General features: G+C 38.3%; 1 protein-coding gene across 1 annotated transcript in view; it reads left to right on the plus strand.

Moving 5' to 3' along the window:
* The window catches only part of ASPG (asparaginase), a 45160-nt gene that overhangs the window by 5936 nt on the left and 16013 nt on the right, over positions 1-23211 (plus strand). The window contains exons 2-9 of the mRNA XM_084521842.1: positions 148-277; positions 3934-4045; positions 6913-7038; positions 8513-8596; positions 9701-9827; positions 16488-16600; positions 18078-18263; positions 21195-21308. Coding sequence (XP_084377968.1) covers positions 148-277; positions 3934-4045; positions 6913-7038; positions 8513-8596; positions 9701-9827; positions 16488-16600; positions 18078-18263; positions 21195-21308 — 992 coding nt within the window. The remainder of the gene's footprint in view (positions 1-147; positions 278-3933; positions 4046-6912; positions 7039-8512; positions 8597-9700; positions 9828-16487; positions 16601-18077; positions 18264-21194; positions 21309-23211) is intronic.

A 23211-nucleotide genomic window follows, 5' to 3' on the forward strand; every position in this document is an offset into this window, starting at 1 on the left:
ATTTTTTAACTGGCAATAGACAGTTTAAATTTCATGTGGAAGGGCAGGCAAACATCTGCATAACCTGATTTCTTCCCTCCTTATTGTGCCACTCCCTTCCTTCTGTCCCTGCTCCTTTATTTATTTCTTCTATTCTTTATTTTTAAGGACTTGCTCCAGAGGCCAATAAGTTAGTGAGCAGCTTGAAGACAATGCCAATGCTGCATGACGAAGCATATGCCCGAGAAACAAAACTTGTCAAGTTCCATGAATTTCCTGAAAACACATTGGTGCTCCCGTAAGTACCTTTTCCTTGGGGAGAGGGAGGGTTAGGAAGTGTTGTGTTAATTTTCAAGTAAATATATCTCCATACATTTGATTTGAAGAATCCATTATTAGATTAGCAAAAATGCTTACGTTGACTTAAACAGAAAAGGCCTCCTACCCTGTCTTTTACTATAGAAAATGTCTGTTTTTATACATTTGCAATGAGGTGTCATACAACTACTTGAGAAATAACTTATAAATTTGTCAGCAAGCAAACATTCTGTGCAGCTTAGTTCTGTATTTTTTTCCAGGTTTTGGTGTTTATTTGTTACTGTGCAAGCACACAAATATTCTAGAGCAACTAAGAAAACTGGTAATAAAGCTCTGTGTGAGTTATCTTCAGCATGTCTGAAAAAGTAGCATCAAATTAATTCATCCATGAGTAGGCCTCATACTTTAATTCCGCAGGCCTTCTGGTTTTCTAAAAACCCTAAAAGCTGTTTGTCCTTCCCAAATTTATGCAACATTATGATAATAAGTGATGGGTTTATAATTAATCTGCATTGCTTCTTAACTGTTGGGCAATGATTAATAAGCTTATAGGTTTTATTTAGAGGGCAGTATGCTAATTTGAGATATTCCCCAGCTGTGATGAATGACTACCCCTGTAAACATGTTAACTTCACACAAAGGATTATTTTACAATTGTTCAAAAATAAATGGGACTGTTGCTGTTTTGCTAAAGAGTGAAAATGGATATTCTTTAATCTTAAAGGAGAAAATCAGGACATACAAACAAAATACAAGGCTTATTTTTTCTTTCTATTTTGTCTTGAGGTCTCTGTGTTAAGCTTTTAAAAGTACCTACTTAAAAGTCAGGTGGCGGGAACAGGGTGAAGGAAAAAAAAGGACTTCTAGTGCAATAATATTGATGTGACTATACAGTTTATGTTAAATATGATGGCTATACAAAAGAAAAACTGGAACTGTTACAATGCTGTGTTATAACTGAATAACTGTTAAATATTTAGGGGATTTAAAATGTAACAAAACTGCACTAATATACACATTTGACTCCTAAATACACTTCTCCTGGTGTATGTTCTCCATGAGGAGCAGAAAACCTTGAAGCAATCATTCAGATCAAGAACTGAACTTAAAAAAAATCCTGTTCTTTTTCTGGCACTACTGTGTGCCATTTATGGAGGTCAGTCATGGCAATTTGCCATTTTCTCTTTTGTGCTAGTTGGGTGATATTTTAACTAGGCAGTTGAGAAATAAGGCAAGTTTCTGAGGAGAGAAAATGGGAGTATTTTGTGAACTTTGTATACCCATTTAAAAAACTCCCTGTAATGAGCAAAGATATAATCTAATGATCTTTTTTCTTAGAGGGAGAGATCAAAAGCAGGAGACTAAGCTGGTCTCATTTTTGGTATGTTGTATTTTATTTGAAGAGCTTGTCCCTGGGGGAGCTTTCTTTTCATTGATTTTCCACTGACTTCCAAAGTTACTCTTAGGCAGTGTGTGTAAATGTGTTATCTAACAAGGCAATTTGTTGTATGAAAACTAGCAACTTAGCTACAGTATGTTAGTTCCTTTAGAATAAAAAACACACAGAGTTTAAATGCTACTTCTGCTGTAAGCAGCTCTCACACAGGCCTTATAAGAGGAGTGGTTGTGCAGATTTTATAAGGTGATTTTTTACATTGTCACACATACATACAAGAATGGCAAGTTGAGGAGGGAAGGTAATCAACTCTGCTCTCAACACATTGCTCAGGAACTTTGTTGTACGCATCCATACATCTTGGAGTCTCCTGGTCTTTGCTATAGCCTTTGACTGTCTTGCAGTGGAAGGAAGTAAATGTTGAAGTGTTTGTCACAATTACAGCTGGCAGCAAACTTTCCATCATCCTCAGGCAGTGGAAAAGCATTGAGAATGCTCTGAAAGCAATGCTATTAACCATGTTCCTGGGTGGCTTTGCTTGGAAGAGAAAGTAAAAAGGAAGGGCAGAGCTGGCCTGCTACTAGTTCTTGTTTGTTAGCTGCTTGTTTGCAACTGCATTGCTACATAGGAATATATTCCAACTATTAAGTAAATGTCTGTGTCTCAGCATTCTTAAAATGTTTTATATTCCTTGTGACTTGAACCTTGTAATAGACCATATGATTTAAAGTTAATTTCAGTGACACGAGTCTTAGTCTTACTGCACTCCTAGTCTGAGAATTTCCTTTAAAATGCTAATTTAAGAATGGGTGAAAATATTGGATATTCTGTTCTTTTCGAATCTTCAGAAAGGTAGCAGAAAATAGTAGTAGGATTCTTTTTTTTTTTTTTCTTTTTTTCTTTTTTTTTTTTCTTTAGCCCAAAGTCTTAACTAGCAAAGTTCAGTTTCTATGCAGGTGACTATACTTGAGGGGTTAGAAAGTTAGAGTGGAGAAATGGGCATATTTTGCGGGGTAAAACACATGCTCTGTATGGAGTCCATTTGGCTGGCAGTTCAAAGGCCTTTGAAGAGTCAGATTTCAAGCAGGGTAAAGGAGACCAGTGGTCCTTGGAGGTAGGGAAAGCAGACAGCTATGACCATCCCACAGTGATTCCAGAGCCATCATCTCATTTGATATTGAAAATTCCCCTCTAAAGTTGGGTTTTGCACTTTGTAAGATATTTGAGTGTCTAGACAGTTCTTTATCTTTGGTCTCCTGCTGAGCTACATGCTATGAGATGTTATATTCCTCAGCCTCATGGTTATTGTTTTTGTTTTTTCTTTTTCTTGCATAGTTGCTTTGTATTGTCTGCATTGTACTGAGAGTAACCTTTCCCAGCTATCAAGGTTGTGCTTGTTCAGTTGTCAATAGCTGTTTGCCCGTGAGCTGTGGGTTTTGTTCTGTTTTACAGACCTGGGTCTGTGTTTCCAATCTATGCCAATATTTAAAGATCTTCCATATTATTACATGCTTCAACTCCACATCTGGTACCAAGTTTCAGCTCAAACAGGAAACTTCCAGAGCAAGGTGTTAATAGGTCTAGTAGGCTAGGTCTGGGGCTTTACGAAGTTAGCCTCTAACTAGAAAAGACAAGACAACTTTTACTGGGCCATTTGGCCATAGTTAACTTGAAGGTATTGGTGGCTAACCAGGAGAGAATCTTTTCTAGAAACTGAGAAGAGTGGGCTTTCTAAAGGCCTTAGAAATGAACGTCAGTCTTAAGACTCTGAAGAGAAGATGCCTTTTATGCTAGGGAATTTATAGTTATCAAAGCATTAAAAAAATCTGCAATTCTTTTGTTAACCCCCTATATATCTTGGGAGCTTTACAGATTCCTCTCAGTAGCTTATGAAGCGTTTTTAAACCTTAAGTCTTGGTATCAACTTTGGTAGAACTCAGTTCCAAACTTAAACAAAGTGAGTATGGGTTATTTCTGCCTTAGGTTTTGCCAACCTCTCCCCTGCCTCCTGAATTCTAAGTTTAGTAGATTAAAGCATTTGTGCTTTAAACCACATCAAGTCATAAACTTCTAAACTTGGAACTTAATGTTTCGAGTGTAAGAGTTTTTTTTTTTTTTCCATAGACTTTAGGGGGTTGGACTCAGAACAGAACTATTGATTTAGTGAAAAAAAATCAGAAGTGATGAACTGGTATTAGCTCTAAGAGTTATTTTTTTCCCCCAATTGTCTTTCTCCACAGTCTCTCTAAGCAAAACAAAAGAATTTTCTACACAATTCTGGAGCTGTCACCACTACTTGATTCTTCGAACATGACGCCAGAGGATTGGGCCAAAATTGCAAAGAAACTTGAGGTACTGAAGTGTGGGATAAGATTTCATTTGTTGCTTAAACAAAAACAGTAGTATATTCAGTGTACTTAGCAAGGGGTAACAGTGGAGGAATGCTATACCTAAGTATTTGTTTAAGTTTAAATGCTATGCATCTTTCTTAGTTACTTGCAAAGTAACAAGGATTGCACTTGCAAGGCTTGCAAACTTTTTTTCCTTTTGAAAATGTTGCAGACTCATTAAAGTTATGGTTCTTGCAATGATAAGCCACGTCATAATTCTGTAAAAGAATAAGTAAAAAAAAATGCAGCCGTGATCAAATATGGTATGTGATATGTAGATTGGGATGTTCTAAAATGTTGGCTAAAATTCACTGTCCAAAACTGTCAAATAAAATCCTCAGGGGTAGGTGGCTTAGCAGAAAGTTTTGTCAGTTATGCAGCTTAATGTTCTAACAGTGCAATGGTTGGCTATTAGCATAAAAAATAATTTCATGTTTATACCTTTCTTACTCTGGACACAGACTGACTTGATTAGCTTTGGCTTTGCAGTTGATAGAAAAAAATGTCATCATGGTTAGCTTCCACACACTGTGAAATGTTTAATGTCCTAGATATTTCTGTATTTATAGATAAACTCATTACATCCTCCTCTAGATTAAAAATCAGCATTTCTTTGCTCCTGTTCCCATTTCTGAGTTTAACTATGTGCTTTTTGGAAAGTAGAAATATGAAACATTTTGAATACTTCACACCAGAAATTCATACATAGCTGTTATAAATAAATAATCACGGGCCTAGTAAGATACTGCTCTTCCACTCCTGCTCGCTCTGCAATAGTTGGCTTTGTAGAGTAAATCTCCTTAAACCAAGCTGTACCAACTTACATGGACAGTGAAATAATGCTGGGAATGCTGCTGAAGATTATGTAACAGTCTTTAACCTTCAGGTCCTTTAATCCTGAAACCACCAAACTGGGGATGATGCTTCTGCTATGGAATGCATCTTGCCAGGGCAGAGAAAGAGACAGAGCTAATGCCCGGGTGTGGAGCCTCTAGAATGGAGCAGGGATGCAGCTGGTGAAAGTCTAGGGCTGAAAGCAGGGTAACACAAAGAGGGGAATGCCATGCTGAACAGGAGAGAGCTTACTTTTCTTCAAAAACAGCCTATTAGTTTTATTACAACTTCTTATCTCAAAAAAAAATGCTTCTTTCTTGTACACAGAATCTGGCTTCTCTGTATGTATGCATCTAGTACATGTAATCCTACTGAAAAGTGCTGAGAAGGGAAAAAAAAAAATCGTCAACTATCCAGTTTGTGTATAGACACTGCCACTTTGTGTTCACTGAGTATGTGAACACTAGGCACAACTGTAATGTGCTGGAGACTTGTCTGACTGAAGCATTTTAAGATGTTTCTGTGGGCTTTCTCCTTAATTGCCAAGCAGATCTTTTATATTATGAAGCTTACACCAAGCTATGTTCTTTATTATTTAATAAGGTTCATAAGGCTGACAAGATTTGTGAAGTGTCTTGATTGAGTTAGGACAAATGTCTATTTCTGTGCTCTTAGCTCCTGAAATTGCTTATTTTGTTGCTGCATTGGTGAATACTGCAGCAAACTTTTCGCATCACAGTGTCGTTTGGCCTACAGAAGAATCTGGCAACACTGGCTGTTATTCTGCTGGCTGACTGGTGAGAAATAATCAGAACTCCACTGAAACTTCCAGTAGATAGCAATATGCAGGGATGAGTATTAGTGAAGAAATGGCAAAAGGACAACTGGAAGTGTGCAGGTGGATTTGGAGGTGACTGTTATCAGATGTCAAGTGCGTGTGCCTAATATAAAACGAATTAAAAAGAAATCTCATTTAATTCTATGGAAACAAACAAACAAACTTTCCCCCCTGCTGGCACTTCTTCGATTTGATCACACTTTTATGTACCAGTCCATGTGACCAAATTACATTAAAGGTGTCAGTGTCTCTCACTAAAGTGATCACTACGTGCATCATTCTTGAAATAGAGGAAACAATTCTTTTTTCTTCTGAAAGGCAGTAGGTGACTTTATGCTATGAAGGTGCAACCTGATCGATCTAGTGAGTGGCATCCTTGCCTATGGCAGTGGGGTAGGAACTACATGATCTTTAAGGTCCCTTCCAACCTGAGCCTTTCTGTGACAAACAGTACAATGCATTAAGAAAAAGCTTCCTCTGTGGAATTGTATGTAGATTAAAATAATTATAAAATTCCTGTTTGCATCCATACGTGTCTGATAGTCTAAGGGACTTCTCAGAAAACAGCAAGCATATGTACCTTAACTATGACCAGTAAAAAGCCACTTCAACTCTTGCTATCTACGGAAGTCACATACTGCTTGATAAATTACGGCTTCTAAACAGAAGAGGGCACTCTTACACTGGCAATTTGCCTGTCTGCCCGCCGGATTAAACGGACTGTTTTTTCTATACATTATGATAGCCTTGGTTTGCCTAATCTGTTCCTGTAAATGGTGTAATCCCTAAAGTAAAAGCAGTAACAAGAAATCAGACTATGTGACTAATTTGCATATGTTAACATTCCCGTTTAAAGCCATTGCTAAGCTTTTCTTAATTAGCTGTCTTCTGGTTTAAAAATGCTGCATTAATATGTATACATAGACGAATCACTTTGACTGTTCCATAATTAGAATTACTAGCTCTAGTGCTTATTGTCCTATTAACCCTTAATTATAATTAAACTGAGAACGTGGATAACTTTAGGAGGAATTACAAGTTTACCATTTAAAGTATAATACTGTTGCTTGCATCAGTGAAAGTCATGCAGTTTCTGCCACACTTGCTGATGCCAGTGCATTTTTCTAACAATATGAAAAATGTCTCTCCGTCTCCAGGAGCACTATGAAAAGTACGATGGTTTTGTGATCCTTCATGGCACCGATACGATGGCGTATACAGCTTCAGCCTTATCCTTCATGTGTGAGAATCTGGGTAAAACCGTTGTTCTGACAGGATCACAGGTAATGGACTTAATTTGCAGTCAAAGTCAAAAGCCCCATTTACTGGTTTTGTATGCAAAACTATGTAGTATCCTCATCATCACTATCTAATTTAGTAGTGTGGGGCAGGCCGCTACCCAGGGTGAGTGGTCGCAGTGCTGATAGAAATTAGTGAGAATTGACGCGTTTACCAGCTGAGGATCTGCCCCATAATTCTATCATTAGTGACTTTACAACTCTGTACCACATCAGACCAGTAGTTCATTGTGGCTGGGACCAGATGCTTCAGAGAAAGATGTAAGAGCCTGTCACTGGCCATTGTGTAGTAATCGGTTTATATGAAGAGCATCTTTCCAGCCTCAGGTGGCTGCTGGCTGTTAGTTGTCGTTTTTTGTTTTAAAGCCCTCAAGCTTATTATTTTTACTTCATCAGTTGTTACCCCATCTTATGTTACTCATTGTTGCATCATTTCTCTTTTTTTTAGTAATTAGTGAAATAATCTCTAAGCAATATATGTGTTTTTGATCATTTCTGTTCCACAGAGCACCAACGTGGTCTGTTTCTTTTCCTCTAAAGACTAGATTTATTAATTTTCATTCTCTTAGCTAGAGATCAGACCTTTGCATATTGTCTGAGGGGGAGGGGTTGTCTTTCTAGAATAGCTTGCTTGAGTGTAAAATACAGCTCTAATCACAAAAGAGAGATGAAACATAACACTGTAAAATTCCCCTCCCCATCTCATAACTTCCCTTTCACATGTGGTCTATTTGAAGTCAAAATACAAAAGTCTAGAAAGGAGCAGACTCCCACTTACTGTCTTGACATGGAGCAGTCTAGTTGTGATACATCACATTCAGTGCTTTACTTTCCTTTTTGCTGTATTCTTCTATGATCTAGCAATAGAGCATGTGATTTTTTTTGCTGAAAGGAGCTCTGACTCTGTTAATACAGAGGCAATCTGAAAAGGCATGGAAGTCATCACTATCACACTCAGCAGACCAAATTTCTGTTTTTAATCTTTTCCTGTTCTGTTGGTAATAACCTACTGGCTCAGTTCTTGTCTACTGTGAGGAAAGATGGTGCAAGAGAGCCGTTCAGAAGCCCACAGTGGCAGTTCTGCAAGAACTGAGGCTGTTGCTTTTTCTCTGTACAGTCACTTCTCCCATGCTCGGTCATGTAAACTGAGTACACCTGCTTTCTATTCTTGATATTTTTCCTGAATCAGACTCTCCTTTTAAAAACAATTGCTTAGTCATACTAGAATCATCTCAACATTAGGTTTAAGCACTTAATTTAAAGAAGTCTGATAGCACAGAGGGGAATCCCGCCATCTGCTGCAGCCTAAAATAGTTTGGATGAAGAAGGAAACTTTATTTGTCATAAATCATTGTTACATAAATTATTCATGTATCTCTGTTTCACAAATTGGACTATTTTTTCTGCTGTGTAGGCTTTACAGAAGGGAGAGTGTTTAATTTCAGTTTCTGTTCTTCAGGTGCCCATATATGAGTTGCAGAATGACGGCCGAGCCAACCTTTTGGGGGCGCTGCTCTTCGCTGGGCAATTCGTGATTCCTGAGGTCTGTTTGCCTGTGAAGATTGTCTCAGAGGCTGCTTTCTTCTTGGCTAGGACACATAATTTACACATTCTCCTAGCTAGGACACATACTCAAAATATCTGTAGGCAGTAAGGAATTGCACTTGAAAAGGAAAAAAAAATGGATTCCACAGAGGTAACCAACCCTTCCATGGTTTGCCAACAGCAGTGTATGCTGTTCTCTCAGGATTAATATCCCATTTTGCCTGTGTCTTCTATAAAGACTATCAGGTTTGAAATGTAGCTCACAGCAGACTTGAAATCAGAGGTTCCCTTGCAAATGGGTGGGATTTGAAGCACTTAAGTCAGTTTTGGAACTGAAAGTTGTTTTGAAATTTTCAAGTTGCTCTAGAACTGAATCGCAATACCTTCTAGCTCTAGTACTTGAAGACTGAAGTGTCAAGGATGATACAAATAATAAACATGGAAGCATTTCTATAGTTTTAGCACCCAGCCTTTAAAGATGCCAATGCTGTGCAAGCTGAAAGTCTGAGAGAAAACTGAGCAGGTTGTACCTTATTTTACTTCTGCCATGCTCACACAGCCAGTCCTTGCGGGATCACAGCAATAGGTGACTGGCTAAGAGCTTCATAACTAACAGTTACTTTGAGGTATCTGTTTTCCTTCAAATTTCAGTTGACATACTTTAAGGGACTTCAGAAGGAACCTAATTATTTATACTTGGTGACTCTTTTGAAAGTTATCCTACATTTTCACTAGGCCTTTTGTTAAGATTTTGGATTCGGAATTTAGATATAACTGATGAACTTATTAAAAAAGTCCATGCTGTGCCTTTTCTCTGTCTCTGAAGTGGACTCAGGCATATTTGCTGTCTCCTGGACTATGCCTCATGAGAGGATTACGAAACTAGTTAGTTCTTAACTTGTTTTGTTCTTAAATTCTTAAACCAATGTGTGACAGATGTGCCAACTCTTTTTGAAAGGGTAAGAATTGTAAACATCTACTAGCTTCTGAGTTGCTTTAAAGATTTAGAAAACACTTTATAAAGGACAGACTACAGTATTTATCTACTGAATCTTTTAATTACTGGCTTATTCATAGACCTGTTTCTTTACTTGTCTTGCAGGTGTGCCTGTATTTTTATAATAAACTGTACAGGGGAAATAGGGTGACTAAGGTGGATGCTGGGAGTTTCAATGCCTTTTCCTCACCTAACCTGCCTCCACTTGCAAATGCTGAGGTTGATATTACAAGTAAGCAACATCATCTCTTAAGCCTTGTAATTTATGCCACATGTAATAGAACTCTAGCTGAAAAGAATATGTGCTTATGTAGTTGAAATGCTGTTTTTAACCTCAAATTTATTTGAAAACACTCCGCTTTGTATGATCTGAAACACTTGACTATTCATTCTATGCTCTGACAGTCTTTAAATTTTAGTAAGACTGAGAATTTGTGACTCGACTGTATTTATCTATTGAATACGAATGTGAGTTAGACTGACTGTGACTTAAGAACTACACTAACCAAAGGGAACGTTGCCCCTGTGTCATGAAAATGCTTGCTGCGAAGATAAAAATGAAGGAGTGAGGACTGAAAGAACAAAGAGCTTAATCTCATTAATGACCATGCTGGGCTCTGAGATCAGGCAAAAGAGCCATTGCCGAGTACTTGCAGCTTCAACAGATCGTCTGTTAGATCCATGACATTTTGTAGAATGTTTTACTGGATATTTAGGACTCATCTAGGCTGCAAGCACACCAAAAATAGCAGACTTGGAATATGCTCCGTGTGAAGTTTTTTTCCCCCCTAACTTACTGAGATTCCCTCTAATTTTTGTGTGTCTGCTTTATAAGGAGGAGAAAAACTACATGAAGATTTCGGTATCCTTGTGTAAAGTCATTAACATTCTGATGTCTGTTCTTGGATAAATGTCAGTCTTTCTTTGGAGAGTGGAGAAGAGAGATACATCTGGAATCTAGCCAAATGAGTTGTTGTGAAAAAAGCATACTAAAGAACAGTTTTCAAAAATGTAACAAGTTTTGCAAGCTGCTTTTGGATTGCCTAGGTATATTCAAAAGGAGTAGGCCGTGGTGACAATCTCCATTATTGCCACAAATAGGAAATAGGAAGGGGTTCACAAATTATTTTACTAGGAGTTCTAGCTCATCGCCATGCAGCATGGCATTCTGAATGGTTTCTACTAGTAGGGAGAGACATTTTATAATACAGAAAAATAAATTTAGCCTTCAACCTAATGAGTGAGAGTCACTTAACAAAGTTACAGGATCAAAGGCCTATGTTTGTAACAGGCAGACAAATTGAGGAACCCTGTAAGATGCTGTAGTGGTCTTTAAGACATCTCTCTGGTTGGGAGTGTGCCACTGTTGTATTACCGTGCTGTGTCAAATACTGTGTACCTGAAATCAACAGAAATGCTATTAGTTGATTGTTGTAGTAAACTGGGGAAAATCTTCTTCCTTCATTTTTTATGGGCTGCATCATATAGGGTATAAATAAATTCAGTTTACTGACTGATCAATAATGAAATCAGGCTGAAAATCGCATACTGCTTCTCTCTTGGATTTGAATGACCTGTTTTGCGATTCCTTGTCTGTAGGAGAAAAATGAGAAAGTTACTAAGTACTTCCCTTGGCCCATTTTGTGTCCCATTATCTTTTCAGTAGAATGCCCCACTGAGGTCAGTGAGGATTTCTGATTTAAAAACTGAAGGTGTGATAGGCTCTATTTTTATTTGTTTCAGTTGATTACCCAGTTAGGGTGGCATCATTTATCCAAGATGACGGTGTCAGTATTGAAGGATCGTTTCATTTTGAAAAACATAGTTTATAGTATGGGCAATCTACTAGTGCTGCTTTATTTTGTCCAAAGTAATTGTTTGAAACATAGCTGTCTCCCTTGTGTTTGCTCAAACAAGCCTAGTATGAAGCTTTCATGGAGACAAAGGATCACTCAGGGCTTGGAAAAATAAACCAAACAAATGCAGCATCTTTTACTTATTTTTTTTTTCCAAATGACTTTTGTATAATGTCTTAATCTTCCTGTAGACAGGGCTGACTCTTGCTGCTTCAGCATTATGTAGAGCAGTCTGACAACGCCAGAAGGGATAGGCCATGTGCAGAAACTCTTCCTTGGGCTTCCTAGTTGTAACAAAGCTGGGAATGAAAATTCCAGAGAAGCAGTCTGGTGGCAAAATAGAGAGAGTGAGGAATGCGATGGAATATGCTTGTGATCATGGGCTGGTACACAGGAATGAGGAGAGGAGCTGCTCTTCGAGGCTAGACGTACCATATAAAAGCAGCAGGCTACTTCAGAGCCGGAGAGGAGAGCCAAAGGCTTAGTTCTCTTCCCCTCCCTTCCCCAGCTCCAGCTCACTTCTTCGTTCTTGATCTCCATGCCTTTTTTTTTTACCATCTTCCCGCTTCAGGTGAAACTCCCAGGGGATTACTGATCCCATCAACTGGCTGTGCTCTCTGCCAGACCTTAACTGTGTTGCCAGCACCTAGGAGACCTGTTTTCCAGTTTTAGACTGGCAAGTGTGGCAGCTTCCTTAAGACTTTAAATTTAGCACACAAAGCTCTTGTAAGAAGTGAAAATTCTAGCAAACTCCTCAGACAAATAGGAAACCCAATTTCGACGGGAAGGGCTTTTGCAGCAGGATCACAAAACATGAAGTGGACAATATAGGAATGAAAAACAAAATTTCTAAAATCATAAAGCTTATGAATTGAAATGCTTTATTGTATTTCTCTCATGTTTTGAGAACAGGAGAGACAAGGAGGTCTCTTTCACTTGAAATGTGTAAATAGTCTCAGTATATTTCATAACTGATTACTATCCTCTCTTCTCTGTTGTCTTCTTAACGAAGCAAATATGAAACTTGCTTTGTTACCTCGGCTGGACTTTCTTCATCACACATGCATGTATGTAACTTCTGGGAGTGGTGCATATGTACAGGACCATATGATTAGACCCATAACTTGTGTAGGGGATGAAAAGAGCCCGTGTGACTGTATATGCAAATGGGGTACAGCAGTAGCAGGTTAGAAGGCCCTTTAGATCTCATCTGTCCACCAGTCCTATTAAAGAGAAGCTATTTGTCACTGGCCAAGTCTGTGTCTTGGTTGGCAGTGCTGGTTATTTATAGCAAAAAACCCAAGTCATTTAAGCATTAAGGCAAATGTCAGCTCTGCTCACTGAAGTGCTCTTGGTTTGTTTTTCCCCCTAGTAAGCAGGCATGTTGGTTCTTGCAGTGATACCGTTCAATTTAAATATTCATTTCAAAAGGCGTGTGTCAATTGTTTTATAATAAACTGCCAAAAAAGGGGGTCTATGTTTGCTTGCCTCCTTCAGAAATTTCCACCCATAGGTTGGCCTCTGCTCCCCACCCCTTGGCTGTCGCAATGAATTCTAATGAACGCTGGGGCAGCTTATATAATGGTACGGCTCGCCAGTGGCCCAGCAGAGAGAGATGAGAAGAAAGTGTTGCTGTTTGTGTGGAGCTCTGCAATCAAGAAAAGCTGTATTTCTTGTTTGATTTCATAACTCGGAGTTCAGTCACCACTCCTAAGGGAGGTGTCGCTCTTAGTTATAGCTCTCCCATTATAAGTTGAAACCTGCATTGTGGCATAGGCACTCTTAAAAAAAAAAAAAAAAAAAAAAAAAAAAAAAAAAAAAAAAACAACTTCCTTGCTGCTTTCTAGACTGTTGAGTTTCTTGTTCTCTTTTCTATTTTATTTTTCAGTTAGGTTGATTTTTTCTTTCCATACTAACCCTATCACCATAGTTGTGTGTGTGTGTGTGAATAAAGCTGAATAAGATAAGGACTCTGTATAGTTGTACTATTTTTTTTTTCTTGAATGAAAAATACTCTGGGATGTTTCCTTGCTGCCTCCCTGTTTAACCCTGGGATGTGAAGGAGGCCAGTGTTTTTTCTTAGCTCTACTTTGCCCAGTATCCTCAGGAGGCTGAAGCTGCCTCTCCAGTGATTGCAAAGTTGCTTCTGTGAGGCTCAGGAGGAGAACAAAAGCTAGGCAGGCTTCAGAGGATTCAAACCTGAAAGAGTTTACTTTGTGACCTAGGTATATACCTCCCTTTCAAATTTGTTGTTCTGACCTGTACTTTGAAAAGCTGTAGTGCTTGGGAGGGAGGGAGAGATTGGGAATAGCAGAGTATCGTTTAGGTGATTGTTTTGTTTGGGAAAATAAACAAAAAGCCTTAGTTTCTTGAATATAATGTCCTTGAATAATGCAACCTTTTCTATCCCAAGCCACTTTCAATACAGGATGTAAATAGCTATTACCTTTCTGTTTAATGTAACATTGCTTTAGGAACTTTCTGCTGTGCAGGACCAGTTGCTAACTTAGTTTTGTTCCCTAGCTTTGTATCTGTATTTACATAACACAGCACACTATATAACTTAAACTCTTCACAAGCATGGCCCATCCAAGTCAGGACAGGTGACTGTTTTCTGTTGTGCCTAACCTGTATATCCCTAATTAGTCACTCTTATCCACAGAAGAAAATGTTAAACACCAACACACAGAACTTTTTGTACTTAACTTGTTTGTATGAGTTTCTTAAGAACTGTTAGTGATGCCTGAGATGATTTTTTTCTTTAACAAAACAGATTGCTGCACACTACAGCCAAAGGCTGCAGAACAACTGGTTTATTCAGTGCAGTGAGTCTGCAGTACTGTGCACATTATGCAGGCTGAGGAGATTCATGACCAAGAGAATATTAACTCAGGGACGATCTCTAGTTCTTCTTTTTTTTTTTTTTTTTTTTAATATAGTTTGGAATTGCATCACTGTACTGTGTCTGAATGCATTATATTTATCTTGAAGATGATGTGTTATTTGGTAGAGTGTACTCCAAGTGTACAGGTACAGGCCTGGATTTCTGAACCTATCCTCTGATCTCTCGCCTTGGTCTTCTACTTTTGGCAATATCTTAGTCAACCATGCCAAGGCAGGTTTCCTCAGTTCATTCTTCAAGTATGTTAAAGACTTAGGGATGCTAGCAGTTGCCAAACTTAGTAGTACGCATTTATAAAGTTTTGGCAGGGACTCCTAGGTTATGGAGGATAAAGAAACTGATACAATTTTATTGCCATCCCTTCTCACAGAGGAGGCTGCTTTTAAAGAATTAATCTGTTGGAAAATTGGAAGGATTTAATGTATTGCCAGACACTGTTGCTTCTTAAAGCACTATGCTCCTGGGTGAATGTGCTTAGCCAGTCCTATGAACCTCAAGTAGAACAAACACATGGCTTTGTGCACTTACCCATTTGTCTCCTGCAGTTCTCATAACATTCTCTGGAAAGCTCTTGGAGGCCTTTTAGACCTACTTGGGCAACTACTAAGTCCAGCCAGGTGATTTCAGAACCATGCTTCTCACAAACACATGGTGGAAGCTGTCTGTATTTCTGTTCTCTGTTTGCCAGAGCATTAGGAATCCATGTGCTGAACTGGGGTGGATAGGGTAAACAGGGTGCCAAGCCAACTGCAATGCATGATAGTTTTTAGAAGGAACATACAGAGGCTGTAGATGTTTACAGGCACCACAAAAAGGGAAAGTTTACAAAGTCTTCCAGGTGACTACTATTTTCTGTCCTGACTTTATACTGTTTTTGGTATCTCTGATAATGGAACAATGGAGTAAGCTTCAATGCAGGTTTTTAAATGTACTCTGAATTTTCTTGGAAATGGCTGTCTGCTGATTGCAACAGTAATTGGTGTGAGTAACTCTTCACATGGCTGAGAACACATCAGTAGTATGCACTCAGGTCTTTTATCTGTCTTGCTGCTTGGAGGTTTCTCCAAAATCTAAAAAGCTTAGATCATGATGAGCTACACAGTAAGGTCTACTTCCATTGAAACATGATGCTCTGGGCTGTTGGCTGCTGTTAGTAAAACTTCTTTCATGTACTTGTAACAGCCGCCTGCACTACCAACACTGTGCTCCTACACTGAAGTAGTAAAATTTTGAAATCAATAATGCATGACTTGGCTTCTAATAATGCAGCACAAACAAACTATTAGTTAAACAGCTGGCTTCTGGCTCTAAATGTATAATCAGAGTTAATTGAATCCTTGCTATTTTATTTAATCATTAGTAACTACATAATAAACTCAGGAGGTGATTAGCAGCAACAGTAACTGCATTTGTCATATTTCTTGTCTAAGAAGATGAAGGTCTGCTTTCTAAACGTTAATCCGGGCTGATATCAGTCCAGCTAGGTAACAGTAAGTTCTGATCCATGTGTCAAGTCAGCGGACCGCCTATGCCAGATGTGCATAACAGCCTGGTGCTGGAGACTTGCTGAGCACTTTGGACTGGGAGAGTGGACACTAACGGGACATGGTCAGCATTGTGAACCAGTTGGGTCGTGCACTCCAATGGTTTTTACTGCTATCAGGATTTTCTTTTGAAGAGGTTGTAGTATATATTCACTAATGGATATTGAAATAAAATATTCATTTTGGAAGTCTTAGCTATAAAATACTATTAAATTGAAACAAGTATATTTGTTAAACATCTATTTGAAGGGCACTAACTCAGAAATATTGATGAGTAATACTGTTTTATCTCGGAATGTATACTCTTTTGGAATTAAAGCTAAAATATATGCAGGTCAGTTGAGTCTGACCTGCATACGTCCTTGAAGTCATATTTTGTGGCACCTAATAAATAAAGTGTGTTAGATCAGCTGCTTAGGCTGCCGTTTTAAATGGGCCTTCATTTCCTCTTTAAAAAAAAAACATCATCTTTCATGAGTCTCCTATATAAGAAACATTTTTTAAAGTAATGCTCTAAGTATGAGGTGCTACCAAGGTACTTAATATTATGTCTTTAATATTACATTTAAAATACAATTTCTCTTTAACAGTAAACTGGGAAACAGTGTGGAGAGCCAATACCAAAAAGAAATTTCGAGTTCACACCAATATGAACAGGAATGTTGGGCTTCTGCGAATCTTCCCAGGAATCACTGCTGCTGCTGTAAGTGACACCACTTAATTTTGGAAGTAGATGAAGTGATTCTCAAATACTTAATTAGTAAGCTGTAGTAGGAAAGCTACATTGGAGTAGTACCAGTGGTTGTTTTTTTTTAGGGAAGGGAAAGTATCTGTCTTCTTCTGATAAACATTTTCTGTAATATCAGAGCATTCAGAGACTATTTTCATACACCATAAACTATTCATAAAAGCTTTTAAAATACCTTTTATCTAAACTGTCTGGGCTTTGGAACTTAAAATTAATTTCTTATAAGGTCTCATAAATAGCTCAAGTGTACTTTTCTACAGAGGTATAGGCTACGATGACTGTGGAAATGCTTTCTTGCTGCATATTAAGGCATATTATTAGATAACTTGCCAAAGAATACATAATATGAAGGGTGGAGGTGACCTACAGCTCAAGCTTCTTTTTCAAGGTTCATTTTATCTCACACTGATGCATGATCCTCAGTATTCATACAGAGTTGAAGATTCAAAGTGGGATTTTGCTGCTCTGAGCCTTTACAAATAGTTTCACGGAGCTATGGTTTTAGGTAGATTTGTCTTTAAATTTTTCTCTAATACCAGTTCCATTAAATTGACGGGTCTTTCATGGCTGTTGCCATCTTAAATTGAATCCAGTAGTTTAAGCAGCACTCCTCAATTATATTACTATTCTTTTTAGGTGAATATGAACAGATGGGAAGGCAGAGGGGTGGTATATTTGCAATAAAACTCCAACTGCATAGTTAGTCTCAGGGGGGCTTACAGCGTATTGCATTTAGCATATGTAATCAGCAATGAAACATCTAGGTTGTTTAAAATACATCTTTCTAGAAAGAGAAATTTGCAAGGCATTTTCTTACACTGAGGCACAATAGCTAACAACTAATAGTTGTCCCAGAATGAATTATTACTTTTTTTTTTTTTTTTTAAATACCTTCAGTTAAACCAATTATTTTTTGAGTTAAAAAATTCCATGTTTCATTAGAATGTTCTTTCCTGAAAGGTGAGAGAGTCTCTTAGGCAGATGTTTGTTTGCAAAACTCTTTGCTGAAGTAACAAATCTGGGCAGGGGTGTGTGTTCTAATCTGAATTAATAATTCTGTATTTATTTTGTAAGTGTAAATCTACCCTTTTGTTCCTCCATGGTGCAACCATATAGCCTGTTAATGGCACTTAAACAATAGCATCCTTTCTCACACTAAGGTCATGACTGGAAAATAGTTTATTTTAAAGCCTATCCCTCCAGGAATTTAAAGGAAACTAAAGAGTGAAATTCTCAATTTCTCAATAACTCTCAAAAGTTATTCTATAATCTGTTACTGTTAATAGGATGTACAGAAGAGCATGAGAAGACTGTAAGACATCAGATCCTTATAACGGGAATAGCCCATTTTTTAAAACTGTGCTGTATGTGAAAATCTTAATGTGACATGAATGCATCCTTTGTCTCAGTTTCCTGTCTTGTTTTTAAACAGGTAAAAGCATTTCTTCAGCCTCCAATTGAGGGCATTGTACTTGAAACATATGGAACTGGCAATGCCCCAAATAACAGAGAAGACTTGCTAGAGGAACTCAAGAAAGCAACTGGACGAAAAGTAGTGATTCTAAACTGCACCCAGTGCTTACGAGGGTCTGTTACAACAGTCTATGCAACAGGGCAGGTGAGGGTTGTGCAATGATTTCAGACTCTACTGCTGTGTAAGGAAACATTTCACTGATACAACTTGATTGTATAAGTCTAGTAATCCCGGTGTATAAAACCAAATTTGTTAAACTGAAGATATTGTTCGTAAAATAACTATACCAGAAAAATCTTAGGCTGGAAGCATTTAAATACATCTGCAAACATAATATTGCTACTCCTAGTCTGAATGGTCTAAATAGTCAGCTAAAATACCAAATCACTGTCTGCTTGCTCCTGTGGTGTGTAGCTCTCCAGGATACTTTGCATTAGATTGTTAGAGTCCCTCCTGAAGGCATTCACTGAGCTAGAATCTAGCTTGTGGATCAGATGATCAAATAGAGTAGTATTTGATAGGCTAGGAGTTAAAATATAGGAACATGAGGAAAGCCTGCAATTCCAAGCAATATTCCAAATATCAGTGTTTTATTTGACTAGAAGTGCAACTGAATTCATAGAGGAACTGGGACAATAGTAAGTAAGGAAGCATCTGTCTTGCAGAATGGAAATCAGTTGTCTTTAACTTAGCCAGCTTAAAGCAGACTTTGTGTAAATGCTCTTAATATTCGGGACATTTTGTAGTGAGTTTCTTAATTGTGTATTAAGACATGACATCACTAAGACTAATAAGAGCTCAAAGCCATATGAGAGTGCATGTTGCATGTGGTGGTGTGAAGGAAGCTGGTTTAACTGGCCTTTATAAAAAGACCAGCCATTAAACATCCAAGAAGCGCTGCCAGAGGGTGACTCATCCCCCTCTTTTAGACACCTGTTTGTGTTGGGAGCAACCACCCGTCTGGCAGAGCTTCTTAATTGACTGCTCTTGTTGTTGGTTGGTCTTGCCATCGATTGCAAGACAAACGTAGATCCTCTAAATTGGTGCTGAAACCTGCCTATTTTAACATTGGTTTTGATACAGCTTTAGATTGTATTTGTTTCAAGATCATATAGTCTGTTTTTAGCAGAAAGCAAAGGTGATTTTCATGTTTTGTTCACCTATTCAGTATTCTAAGTTGCTGTATTGTGAAATGAGCAGTCATTTGAGTGTTGCTAAAATTTTGCCTAACTTAATGGGGGTGTTTTGAGAAGTATCAACTTCTGCAGAGATCTCATGCTCTGTAGCAAATAAAAATAGGAATACATGGATTATATAAAACAGTTCACACAGAAAGAAAGCAGTTAAGTCAATAAAGACACCAAGCTTGTATTTGAAAACATGAAAATGAAGCCTAGGTTTTATGTGATCTTCTGCTTCAAATAAATTATTGAAGTATATGGGAGGGAAAAAAAACAACAAACAACTCGGCTCCAGGTAAAAAATTCTCAAAGTAGGCAACTCTAAAAATGGCTTTTTGCACTTTAATCTAGACTGTTGTTCTACTCAGGTCACTAGCATTTGTCTTAGTAAACCACTGTAATGCTGTGTTGAAATGTGTTCGCTTCTGGCATCCATCTTTTATGTGGAGTATGTATTATGTTGCTTCAGCATCCACTGATGGAGGCTGTCCTATTTTCTCGGCATCTTTTGAGATGCCACTGACAGAGCCAAGTCCTGCAAAATTACTTCATTCTTGTTCTTTCATTGCCTTCTCAATTTCATAAGGAAATGCTCAATGGAGGAAGTTTGGATGAATGCTGGAAACTTGCTGTAATGTTAACTAAATATATATATATATTCATTCTTTAAATGAAGTCTTTCACAGGTCTTTGCATGTGGCTAGGCCATTTTTTACTCATTCATGCTAGTCCAGTGGGTGAGCTGAGTCCCTGGTTTCCCTTGAAGTATTTGTTTTAATTAACTGAATGTGTGGCCTCTGAGCCATCTGCATAGCAGAAACTTGTAATTGAGGGGACTTCAGGCATAGGAAGGAAACTAGGAAATCCTTTCCTCCTTCTCTCTCCCAAGCCCACTGAAAAAGCCCTAAGTATTTCTCACCTTCTGTCTCTATATTTTTTTTTGTGTGTGACTTTTAAAAATGTTACTCTGGGGCTCTCAGAGGTGGTTAACATGCCGATTAAGTCGCTGTATTTTGCTAAAAATATTAGTTAAGTTACTACAAGTTTCAAAGCTGAAAATTACATGCAAGGCATTTAAAAGTAAATCAGTGTAAAGAACCTACTAAAAGATGCTTAACTGTGAGGCATCACGTAATAACTAAGATGATGGTCTGTAGTTTAGGGAAGTCTGAATGTTTGCCCAGATACAATTTATTTGAAGATCTGAAATCTGCTTTGTCTTTGCTCTACACTTACGAAGCTTGCTGACCATAGCAAAGATGCTTCTGCTTTTTACTACAAGAAAGATCAGTTTAAAATATTGAATCATCCCTCTTAGCTTTTCTCGTCAGAACTGGGTAAAGTGCGTATTTAAGTTTTATGTTCTCCATCATATACTACTAGTGCAATCTGAAAGGATATGAAAGTACTCCTGCTGTGAGCACGCAGTAGTGCTGGAGTTCATCCAAAGTTATGCCCCATAAAAGAATGGTAAATATGTCTGAGTGAGAACAGCCTACTTGGCAATGTTCAAAACGCCACCGGGTTAAAATGGAGTAACTGCAGCTTTTCAGTACAGGTAATCTGGCAGCTCTGCAGATAGCTGGATACAGACCGGTAACCTTTCCGTTTGAGCACGGCGAGTGACCGTGGCAAGTGTTTGGTTGAATTCTTCCATGTTCCTGCATGAAGAGGAATTTTAAGTACAAGTCAGCTTTATTCATCTGGCTCTAGTATTTGCCCAGTATTTGATGGCTAAAATTACAGAAATCACAGGTGGGAGTACAAATAAGAGAGTGGAGGCAGAGCTGCATACTGTATTCTGTGTTGCTACATATCACTCATGTATGTTTTTTGTACACACGAGTATTTTTGAATGCTGTGCTAATTGGAGTCATCATTTCTTTTTATTCAGACTCTCGCTGATGTTGGAGTAATTCCTGGAGGTGATATGACACCAGAGGCAGCCTTAACTAAACTGTCATACACACTTAGCAAGCATAAGCTTAGCTGGGAGGAGAAGAGACAGGTAAATATGTCAGTGTGACCTTGAAAGCCTTTAACTTTCTCATCTGCTGTGCTAACTTCTGCTCAGCTGAATGCCTTGAGCTTCTTCCTTGCATTTAAAAGCAATTGGTTCCAGAGCCATAAAGTGAATGTCACATGCTTGTTTGTTTTTTTCCTTATGGAAAATAGTGTTAGGCAAATAAACATACATAGATTGGGAAAGAAAGGAATTCTCTGCATAAATCAATTGAAGACCATAACCAAGCCACAAAAATGCAGTAGTCAACCCTGGGCATTTCCGTAATAAAAGCCCATATGTGGAAATCCATAAGGGAGACAGAATCCTAACCCTACTGATGTCAGCAAAGATCTTGTCATTGATCTTAGTCTGGTAAAGATCCAGGACTCATTCACAGAAAGCTAATTCTGAAAATATATGGTACCTGCAGCCTCCTCCTTTACACCACTACTTGTGTCAGTGTGAGAGAGATATTTTATAAATGCATCAAAAATAGAGGATTATTTTAAGAACCAATTGTAACTGATTTTAAAATCTTAATCCCTTTAACATTGTTCTTTCTGTTTATCGGTGTTTAATAAAGCCATTTTCCCCTAAATTGATACAGTTCCTTTATACAAAGAGCATACAACTTCGAATTAGATAGAAGAACAGCAGTCTGCAGGAATGCCTGTGTTTCTGTGTTTGTATGCAGTGAAATCATAACTCTGACACTTTGGGAGATGACATCACGATGAGTCACTCTCTAGACTTAAGCACTGCGTGCACATGTGTATCTTATGATGGTGTTTTGTTTTTATTAAAATTGAGACAAATTTGATCTTAATTTCATGCTCAATAGCTTCCAACCAGTAGGAGCTCTGAGACTAACATGTTAGGATACCTGTGATCGTAAGTGGGTTGACTGGAAGTACCACTTACTGTGGTTACAAACAGTTTCAGACTCTGTGCTTTCAGTTGTTTGCTAAAGCCTTTGCTCTGAAAAATGAGAGGAGGAGGGGCTATGTGTTTTTTTTGTGAGGATGGCAAGAACATATTCTGTGCAAGAACATGCTTAACAGGCAGCATAATGTTGTGAGTTGTGGTATTGCATGTGTTTGTGTATATATACTTTAGAAACCTGGGCTCTTTACTGGTGCCCCCTTGGTACACTCACTGACCCTGGAATATACATATACTAGCCTCTTTTTTAACACAGACTTTAATCTGCTTGCACAGAGGATCATTTGACCTGTGACTGGAGAAACTTTCCGGCTGGCTTCCTGCCTAGTGTATGGGTTAAAACTAAATTTGAGATTCAGTTTGCCAAGGTGAGGTAGCTGAATTACTCAAATGAGGACTTGGTGACATTATATTTTATGTACCACTGGCACAAGGTATACCTGTATCTTCACACGCTGTCCTTTGTAATGTGTTACACAGTGTTGTGAGGTAGTGCTGGCAGCTCCTTTATATGGCTTAAAAAACAAAATAACTTTTACAATTTCTTGAAGTTAAGCAGGATTGATTTCCTCATTTGACTCACACTGCAGACCCACCAACCATTGTGTTGGCGCAACTAAGGGAGCAGCATGCGACGTTGCTCGGGCAGGAATGAGTGGTAGAGACCAGGAGAAGAAGAAAGCCTGGAAATATGTTGTCTGTGGCAATATCTTCAGCTAAGCATATCACCAAACAATAGTCTCCCAAGAGACAGAAGCTCTCCTGAAGCTGGCGTGGTTATTTTAGGATTCTCTTTCAATACGGAGAAGCAAGGAATTTGCCCCCAGACACATGCAAATGGCTGCAGAGCTGGTAGGACTGAGTAAGGCACACAGGGTTTCTGCATTGGGCTCATTTAGCACAGGTGCCAATTGCTAAGGTTACCTGTGCAAAGCGATGATCTCAACCTGTCAAACTCTAAAAG

Source organism: Aythya ferina (genome assembly GCF_964211825.1).
Source record: "Aythya ferina genome assembly, chromosome: 5".
In the NCBI taxonomy this organism is placed as follows: domain Eukaryota; kingdom Metazoa; phylum Chordata; class Aves; order Anseriformes; family Anatidae; genus Aythya; species Aythya ferina.